The 10,136-nt window shown below is 32.3% G+C and overlaps 1 protein-coding gene across 1 annotated transcript; it reads left to right on the top strand.

The window, feature by feature from the left end:
* Positions 1–3,604: 3,604 nt before the first annotated feature.
* On the top strand, positions 3,605–8,454 carry LOC145095388 (abscisic acid 8'-hydroxylase 3-like). Its single transcript, XM_079033278.1, has 9 exons — positions 3,605–3,825; positions 4,181–4,505; positions 4,587–4,736; positions 4,805–5,056; positions 5,138–5,224; positions 5,330–5,408; positions 7,803–7,909; positions 8,009–8,127; positions 8,217–8,454. Exons 1-9 carry the CDS (start codon positions 3,605–3,607, stop codon positions 8,320–8,322), a joined length of 1,446 nt encoding a protein of 481 aa, XP_078889404.1. The 3' UTR covers positions 8,323–8,454.
* Positions 8,455–10,136: the final 1,682 nt, after the last annotated feature.

Raw genomic sequence — 10,136 nt, 5'->3', positions numbered from 1 at the left:
TCGTTCTTAATCGAAATCAATGCCAAAATGTTTAATCTCTCTTGAGAGATGGTCGAGCGCAGATAAGATTTTAAAAGCTTTAGTTTTGAAGAACTTTTTTCCGTTGATGCAACTGTAATAGGAACAGTCAACAATATTCTGTATGCTAGACAAGAAACTGGATAAGTGTTCATCATTTTTAGGAAATTTAGTATTCCGTTAGCTGTATTGTGTTCAACCGGTAAATGTTTTTGTAACAACTTCATTTTGTTGAATAAATCATCAACATTAATGTCTGAGATATGACCATTTTGCAGCCTCTTTTCCAAATTTTTGCAACATGATTTTTGCAACTATTTCAGGAGCTTGAGTAACTATGGCTTTCACACTTTCAATCCTACTTTCCCACCTTGTAGTTGATAATGAATTTAAAGTGAGACTTTGTTTCGGTAATTAAAACGCATCGGAGGCCAAATGTTAAAACACATCTAAAATTGGAACCAAAAGTTACCGGACTAATTTTATTTATTGATAAAACATAAAAATAGATTTTACAAAAATACCAATACTATAACTATAAATTATCTTAAAAGTCGGAGGCCCCCTAAAATCGGAGGCCTGGTGCAACCGCACCACCGACACCACCCCAGGGCCGCCACTGTCGGTAACTCGTACAACTTCAATATTTAATAATAACAATTAACAAATTAAACATATTGTAAAATGGTTCTTGGTTTTGTGTGGGACATCGCTAATTGAATCTTCTCTTGTTTTGTGGATGTATTGCACAATGTTATGTTTTACAATGAATCTATTCACAGCTGGACGTGAACTTCTATATTTTGGTTCGGTTATAGATACAATCAAAAAATAAAAATAATATAAAAGTGCTCTAAGGCCTAAACATTCGATTGGAAACAATATGTTAAACTTTTCATAATAGCAATTAATCGAAGTATACAATCAACGAACCAATGCTTATAATTAGGGCCGTAAACGAACTGAACATTCGGTGAACCGTTTGTCAACTGTTCGGCGGAAAATTCGTTTATTTTTGTTTATTTAATAAATGAATGAACATTAACAAAAATTATCGTTTGTTTAGTTAAACGAACGAACATGAACAATGGTCTCGTTCGTTCAATTGTATTCGTGAATCTTAGTTTACATTCATTTATGTTTCTTCGTTTAATTTATTTATATTCATCTTTGTTCAATTTTTTTATTATATTACCATATTATATGTTTGTTTATGTTAATATATGTTCAACTGTGTTTGTTTCTATTTGTCTGCTTATGTTCGTTTAGTATGTTCATGAATATAAACGAACGAACATGAACAAAATAATTTGTTAAACGAACAAACACGAAAAAGAAAATCTTGTTCGTTTATCCATTCGTGTTCATTTGTTTGTTCAACTAACTTAAACGAACGAAAATGAACAAACCCTTGTTCGTGTTCATTTGATTCGTTTATAACCCTACTTATAATTAGGGATGAGCATTAGAACCGCCGGAACCGGAACCAGAATTGGTAATAGGTCCGGTTATCGGTTCTCCATTTTTATGAAAACCGGTCCCGGTTCTAAGAACCGGAACCGGTTTGACATTTTTTTTTTCATTTTTTAAAATGCACATAACTCGCTCATATGAAGTCGAAATTATTTGATTTTTTTTCCAACATGTAATTTGGAGTTTGTAATTCATTTTTTACGGTACAAACATATGTTTTGGTTAGATATTGAATCAGACACATGCCCCGAAAGAAAGCATATCGATGTTGCGTTTTTTTATTTCAGCATTATTTTTTTATTTTTTTGAATATGTCCCATTTTTTAAATGTGTATAACTCATTCATATGACGTCATAATTACTTAATTTTTTTCCAGCATGTAATTTGATGTTTGTAGTTAATTTTAGACTATAAAAACACATATTTTGGTTAGATATTGAATCAGTTATAGACCCCGGAAGACAACATATCAATGTTGCGTTTTTTCTGTTTCAGCATTTTTTATTTTTTTGGAATCTGTCCCCGCTTTTAAAATGCGCATAACTCACTCATATGAAGTCGGAATTACTTGATTCTTTTTTCATCATGTAATTTAGTGTTTGTACTTCAATTTAGAATGTAAAAAGTCATAATTTGGTTAAATATTGAATCATTTACAAATTCCAGAAGATAACATATAATCTATAGTATTTCAACCGGTTCTACTTTGAAAAATAACCGAAAATTCGGGACCGGAACCGGAACCGGCGGTCCGGTTCCCGGTTCTTATAATATACGAAAACCGGTTTCGGTTCCGAACCGGTCCGGTTCCAAAGCTCATCCCTACTTATAATACATTAGCGTGCTTTTAAAGGCATTAATTAAATAATCGAGTTAAAGTTGAATTAATGATCAACCAATATTTTTTTTATGATCACTAAACTTATTTTTCTAGGCATAGGATTCCTAAACAAAGTTTTTTGTTTGTCAATTTTGTATTATATATATATATATATATATATATATATATATATATTATGATGAGTAAATTAAACAAATGGTCCTTATGGTTTGTGTAATTTGCACGCTTGGTCCCTAACTTATTTTTTAACTCGGAAAGTCCCTATTGTTTGTTTTTGTTACGCGCTTGGTCCCTAATGTTTGTTTTTGTTACGTGTGTGGTCCATGTCTTACCTTGAAAGACTATTATTTAAATAAGGAAAAATAGTAGGGTAGGTATGGTAAGGTGATGGGGTGTGGTTGGGGGTGTGTTTATTTAAATAAATTAAAAAATCAAGGGCAAAATAATTTTTTTAGGTATGACAGGGACCAAACACGTAACAAAAACAAACAATAAGGACCTTCCGAGTTAAAAAAGTAAGTTAGGAACTAAACGTGCAAATTACTGTAAACCATAGGGACCATTCGTGTAATTTACTCTATTATGATCAACAATAAAATGCTATAATGATATAAAGATGACCAAAATGTTTACTAGTTGAACCAATTATATTCGGATGTCAATTTTATAGAAACGTTATGTGTATAAAAACAAAATAGTAACCAATTATTTTGCTTATATCTTGCATCAAAGATAAAGATCCATTGACTAATAATCTTATGCAAATTGATCTATGTTTCTTTGGCATGCAGCTACTATGCGGCTCTACACCCATACATTTGTAAAGTTACCTTTTGAGAAAATACTTTATTGATAACCACTCAAATGGGCCACAATTCCTGCTATCAATCTCTGATCAGTTTTACAAAATTTGTTCAAGGCCATTTAGTTTGACAAGATCTAGATTTAGTGTCAAAACTATGAGTTTGTTTAGGTCAGTTAAGAATATGTATTAATCATAAATGTTTTATCAATAATCAGACAGTTTACTGAAAAAGCAATCACTATTTGTTGTCTTGTAACGTTCTCTTTTCCAAATTTAAGATTCTTTATATTAACCAATTATTAATGAATTAAATATAGTACTACATAGATAAAATCAACGACACAATACCAGAAACTAGGACATCAAGATTAGTTACTTAATCTATATATATAAGACTAATGTTGATAATATTTCTAAATATGGGTAACATTGTTTTATTCTGAAGTACGAAGACGATTTTTGGAAAATGGTGGAACTTCAATTGCTTTTGAAGAACAACTATGACATAGTTTTAGCTGTACTTCTTTCATGTGTTGTCTTAAGTTTCCTTACCAATAAAAAGAGGAAATCAGTGGACACGATACCTGGAAGACTTGGTCTTCCTCTCATTGGCGAAACATTATCCCTTCTTTCAGCTGCTAATAGTAGCAAAGGTTGCTATGAATTTGTTCGTATTCGGAGACTATGGTAATCTCTTTCTCATATATGTATCTGTTTTCATGCTATTGTTAATTTCTGCACAAAACAAATAAAATGGCCCACTTAGAAAACCATAGCATGACATGCATGACCTGGGAACCATTGTATTGATTTAAATTCCTCATATGATATATGTAGTTGCATCATGCATGATCTAGATGATATTTAAAAGGATTTAATTTATGAATGATAAATATAGGTTAACAAGTTTGTTAGTTGGTAAATTTAATAAATAAATTCCTCATTCAACAACATGTCAAACAAGATGCATATATTTCCTGATTTTAGTTGACTTTCTTTACCTAATTAAGTGACGAAATTAATTAATTATGTACGTACATAGGCATGGAAACTGGTTCAAAACGCGACTGTTTGGCAAAGTTCATGTATTTGTCCCAAGTGTAGTGGGTGCAAAAACAATTTTGACAAATGAATTTAAGCTGTTCAACAAGTGTTTGGTGAAATCAATGGCAGATGCTGTTGGGAAGAAAAGCTTGCTTTGTGTACCAGTTGAGAGTCATAAACGAATCAGACGCCTTCTTTCTGGTCCTTTCTCCATGGAATCTTTATCCCAGTTTGTTCAGAAGTTTGATAAGTTGCTCTCCTTAAGATTCAAGAAGTTGGCTGAAGATGGTAAGAGTTTTGTGGCTCTTGACTTCAGCATGAAGGTATAATCGATGAGGAGACTTGGTTTTACTAATCAACTAAAGTACTTTTCAATATTTTCATCAAGATCTTATCCAATTCAGATAGCATTTGATGCAATGTGTGACATGCTCATGAGCATCACGGACGAATCCTTGTTGAAAAATATAGAACAAGATTGTACAACTATTTCAAACGCGATGCTCTCAATTCCAATCATGATTCCTGGCACTAGATACTACAAAGGCATGAAGGTAGAGCATGTCGTTTCATATTTCTATTGAGATGTTGTAACTAAGTGAGAAATAATATGTTGATGTAGGCACGTGAAAGACTTATGAACCTTTTCAAAGAAATGATTGCTAGTAGACGTAGTAGCAAAGAACCTTATGAAGACTTCTTGCAGTCAATGTTACAGAGAGACTCATTTCCAGCTGATGAGAAGCTTGATGATTCAGAACTTATGGACAACATGCTAACGTTGATATTAGCTGGGCAGACTACCACCGCAGCTGCAATGATGTGGAGTGTAAAGTTCTTAGATGAGAACAAAGAAGTCCAAAACAAGTTAAGAGTGAGTAACCATGACCAAATTATGTCATCAAACTTTATAACATCTGATACACAAAGTGACGACATTAAAGTGAAATAACAGGAAGAACAGTTGTTGATACAAAGAAATAAATCAGGAGGGGCTTTACTTTGTCTCGAGGATCTGAACAAGATGTCTTATGGTTCAAAGGTCAGAAACACAATACTACAAGCTTGTTTGTTTTGATTTTTGATTTTATACTTATCCAAGATTGATAACTCGTTTGAGTTGGTCTATAATCTTGGGACATTTTAGGTTGTCAAAGAAACCCTGAGAATGGCAAATGTGTTGCTATGGTTCCCTCGTGTTGTGATTGATGACTGCAAAATTCAGGGTAAGTACTTTTTTGATTTCTTGATAACAGAAAGAAATATCTCGGACATAATATTTCTTGATGAACTCTTGACCCTTCTGCGGCAATACAAATATAAAGGCATCCATAATACATTAAACTCTATAAAGTTTGATAGATTGACAAATCTCACATTTCATACAAGTTTACTGTTTTTTCTCTACAATGCATTGATTTCTACAAAAAAAAAAAAAAAAAAAATCAATAGAACATATTTAAAAATTTGCATTTTTCCGTTCAACAATTAAATGGTCATTTACCTCCATATACAATGAATGTCAATGTGACATCCAACTATGATGAGGTTTAATCCATTGAATGCTAACTATATATTACACCTTATTCAATTATTCCATTAAACTATGTATTATGGTTGCACTTAGTAATTACCATTTCGTAACAGTACCACTACCACCCCCGCTGCCGCCCCCTCCGCCACTGCCATCGCCATCGTCACCACCACCAACAACAACAGAAAAAAAAAAAAACAAACAAACAAAAGCAGACCCCGAGAATCTGATTATATTGAGGTAGGATAGATATATGTCGACAATCATGTCTTTGTAGGGGCAGTGACTGTGTCACATAGGTATGACCTATGACATATGCAAACAAATAACCCGCAATACAAAAATACAAGAAGAGAGTAAGTCAAAGTGAGTAGTAATCTTAAAAATTGATAAATCTCAATATAATCATATGGGTCATGGAACTTGCAAGTGAGACAAAATTTAACAAAAAGGGAGAAAGTCAACGAGAGCAGTAAAAATACAAAAATAAAATGAGGGACTAAAACCGACAACTGAAACTTCATCCCCATATTTGGAGAAATGAATAGTATTACTCCATATATGGTGTAATACTACTCATATCTCAAAAAATGGGTGAAAATGAGTAGGGTTGGAGAAGAATGAGGGGGAAAATAAAGGAAAAAATAACATTTGGGGATGGGTTGGACATGCTCTAAGCATGAAAAGTATCAACATAATTGATCAGAAGACGCAACATATAAAAGCTCTAGACTACTCATTAACTCAAATGTTTAACCTCCATACCCTACTATCTAAAGTGATGTCCTAATAAGAAGTTCCTCCATGTCTAAGCTCACAATATCCTCTCACTTCCCTTTAAAACATCTTCTCATCCTTTTACTATCAATCATCATTGATTCAACACTCCTTATTGTCATTGATGGTAGGCTCCTTTGGACATATCCATACCACATCAATTGTCATTTTCTCAATTTCACGGTGATCTATGTCTTTCCCAACAAATTTCTAATAGCTGCATTCAGGGTCCTATCAAGAACTTGTTTTCCACAAATCCACATAAACATCCATATTCCATAACATCATGCAAAATGAAAACCTAAAATTTGTTTATTTTGAAGGAATCAAGGGTAAATACGATAATTAGACAAGATAGTTAGAGAAGTAACCACACTTATACCATGACATTACAAAATCAAAACAACTCACAATACCAAGGAATAGTTTGTCAAAGAACTTTTGGGTCTATCAGAAGTGGAATATATGCCAATATTCTTATAGAAATTATCAAGTTCCAACAGTTTAAGAGAAAGATTTGCAACTTTATGTGAACGATGTTGAGTGTAGTCTATTAGTTCTTTGATATTAAAGATATCAAATGGGACACACTAAACTTGCAAATCAATATTACATCTTTAGAAATTCAAATGTCTTCCTAGTTATATTTTGAATATTTTCGATAACCCTCTTTAAGAATTAGAAGATGTGCCACACATATGATTTGACTGGAATTTTGATTTAGTGATCATATGAAAAACTTTCATCCCATTTAGTCCAGTCGTAATGTAGTTAATATTTTCTTAGTAGGAGTAACATAAAGCTTAGAATTAATTACATATGTATTTGACAGTTTTGCCATAGTTGATTTCATCATAATCTATAGTTATATTGTAAAGATCATTTCTTTATTATTGGAACTAATTTAAGTAGTTATTTTTACTTAAAAAAAATTATGTTCAAGGAAGCAACTAGAAAATGTGTCATGGTTACAAGATTCTCTCCATCACATATATAATTTATAGATTTTGTAGTCTAACACCATCTTTCATTTACTATGGAAGCCACCTGATCTATGGGAGAAATCAGAAATGTAAGAAGACCACTTTTTTAGGAAAAATAGTGTAAAATGGTTTTCTAAGTATACATACTATGACCAATAAAAAATATCGCTTCCAAATACATATATTGTTTGTTATGCCCTCACTAAAGATGAGTCATATGGGCCGCCTTGAAATGTAGACTATATCGCTTTATCATTAGAGCACCTTTTGTAAATTTACTTTTTCGTGACTCATTGTTTTTCTTTATCTTGATTCTTGAACTACAGATTTTGAGATAAAGAAAGGATGGCATGTTGATATAGATGCTACTCACATACATTATGATCCAACATTATACAAGGATCCTTTGCAGTTTAATCCATCTAGATTTGATGTATCGGGATAACCATCTATTTCCATTTTTTCAATCAAATCATATAGAACTGGTCATGCTAGAATTAATAAAATTTGACAAGGCTATTCATGTCTCCAGGAAATACAAAAGCCATACTGTTATATACCTTTTGGATCCGGGCCTAGGACATGCTTAGGAATCAATATGGCAAAGGTGACAATGTTGGTATTCTTGCATAGGCTAACATGCGGATACATGTGAGTTGATTTTTTAATTGCCACAATCTATCTTTTTCTATTATATTTTTTTTTTCTCAACATCTTTCTCCTTATACCTACACATACAGGTGGACTGTCAACGATCAAGATCTTAGCCTAGAAAAGAAATCTCACATCCCTAGATTGAAAAGTGGAGTTCCAATTACATTAACTGCTTTAAAAGACGAGAACTGAAATAATATCAAGTTCAATGGTCTTTTAGCATCTCCCATGCTCAAGAGTTACGTAATAGGTTGGATGTTAATATTGTTTTGTATCCCTTTAGTGAGTTATGTTCTTCTTACTATATCATTCTGTGTTGCTCAATAAAACATGTTCCTACAAAACACTTCATTTATTCGACATGAATACATCAAAAGATTAACTAAAACTAAATGTACCATGAAGGTGAACACTGTAATAATGTTATTAATATCTTTAAAATTTTAAACGATATGCATCAACTCGAGTTTGTCGCTTATAATTAAGTACTATAAATTGTATCCCTTTTGAATAAAATTTTTGAGGGAAAACTTATTTTGTTTAAATTCCAACTATTTTCCAACAAAATTCAAACTTGAAGGAAACCCCCAATTTAGCGACACAATAAGGATAAAATACTAGGGAAAAAAGCCTTAGAAATTTGTCGAAACATTTCGACATTTTTCCGACCAAAATAATCAATATTGTTTTTTTTAAATAAACTTCCTCGGAAATGTGTCAGAAATTTCAAACTATATCACCATTAAAATAGTTCTAATAAAAAATTTTGATCCCCTCAAAATTTGAACACATCATTTGATTCGCTACATACACTCTTAAGGTGGAGGGAGTCCTTCCCTCCCAACTCATTCAACCCACTGTCACATCAGCATTTCTCTTTACTCTCTCTTCCATCTTTCTCAACCCACCATACATGGAAATCCTATCTTTCTCAACCCACTCAACTCACTTAATTTTTATTTTAAAATAAACACAAACTAATAAAAATTATACAAAATTAATTTGGATAATATTAAAAATATACAAATTAATTTAAAAACTAATTAAATAGCATACAAAAATGATTTGGTACAAGTTTTGATGCATAATGTGTAAGTAATTAGTGCATGAGTTGAAATGATATATACGGGTTAGTGAAGCCGCATATGTAACTCACTCAACCTAAAAGTGTCAACCCGCTCAAGAAGGTTTCATACATTGGAGGTACCGCCGGTACCTCCCACAAAATTTTCCATGATACCCTCCTCCCTTACTAGTTGGCATAGAGTTCAAGCCAAGAAAACCTCTACGATATCTAGTATATACAAATAACTACTTCCATTAGGGTTTTACATTTTTTTGCTCGCGTTGCTAAGGTTTTTAACCACTTCTCTTATTATTATTATTATTATTATTATTATTATTATTATTATTATTATTATTATTATATACGAGCTGAGGACCGGGCGGTGTGCCAAACTTGTACTGAGGGTTTGATGGTATTCTGTTCGAGGACTGATCTAGTCGTGGAGCAAGCCAGACATAAGTTCTGGGCACCGAGGGCAAGCCAGACTTATGTTGTGGGCTTAGGGGTAATCCAGTCTTTTAGTTGTGGACCCATTGCATGATGTTAATATATATATATATATATATGTGTGTGTGTGTGTGTGTGTGTGTGTTAATTGGTTATGTGTTCGTATTTTGGGGGAACTCATTAAGCTTTGGCTTACAGTTTTTGGTTATGTTTCAGGTACTTCGGATAACCGCGGGAAGGCGAAGGTGTGACCGTACACATCCTCTTGTAATGATCTATGATTTTGGGAAAACTATATTGTTGGAAATGTTTTGAAATTTGTTTTATAAACACTTTATGGTTTTGGGTTATATTTAAAAAGTTTAAATTTATCATGATTTTTATGAGTGTTCCAGTTACCTTCTGAGCATTTATACAAAATCATATATGTTCATAATTGAACTGAACATTCATATATATATATATATATATATATATATATATATATATATAT

Source organism: Lactuca serriola, chromosome 3 (assembly GCF_051521515.1).
Source record: "Lactuca serriola cultivar US96UC23 chromosome 3, Lser_US96UC23_V15, whole genome shotgun sequence".
Lineage (NCBI taxonomy): Eukaryota > Viridiplantae > Streptophyta > Magnoliopsida > Asterales > Asteraceae > Lactuca > Lactuca serriola.
The sequence above is the reverse complement of the archived record's forward strand: the minus strand, read 5'-3'. Positions and strand labels throughout refer to the sequence as shown.

What these genes read in the sequence shown, in the direction of transcription:
- LOC145095388 (XM_079033278.1), top strand. Translation starts at nt 3,605, where the DNA reads ATGGTGGAACTTCAATTGCTTTTGAAGAACAACTATGACATAGTTTTA. An exon ending in AAGTCCAAAACAAGTTAAGA is followed by an intron (nt 5,057 to 5,137) that starts GTGAGTAACCAT and finishes GTGAAATAACAG; the next exon opens with GAAGAACAGTTGTTGATACA. An exon ending in AGGCTAACATGCGGATACAT is followed by an intron (nt 8,128 to 8,216) that starts GTGAGTTGATTT and finishes CTACACATACAG; the next exon opens with GTGGACTGTCAACGATCAAG.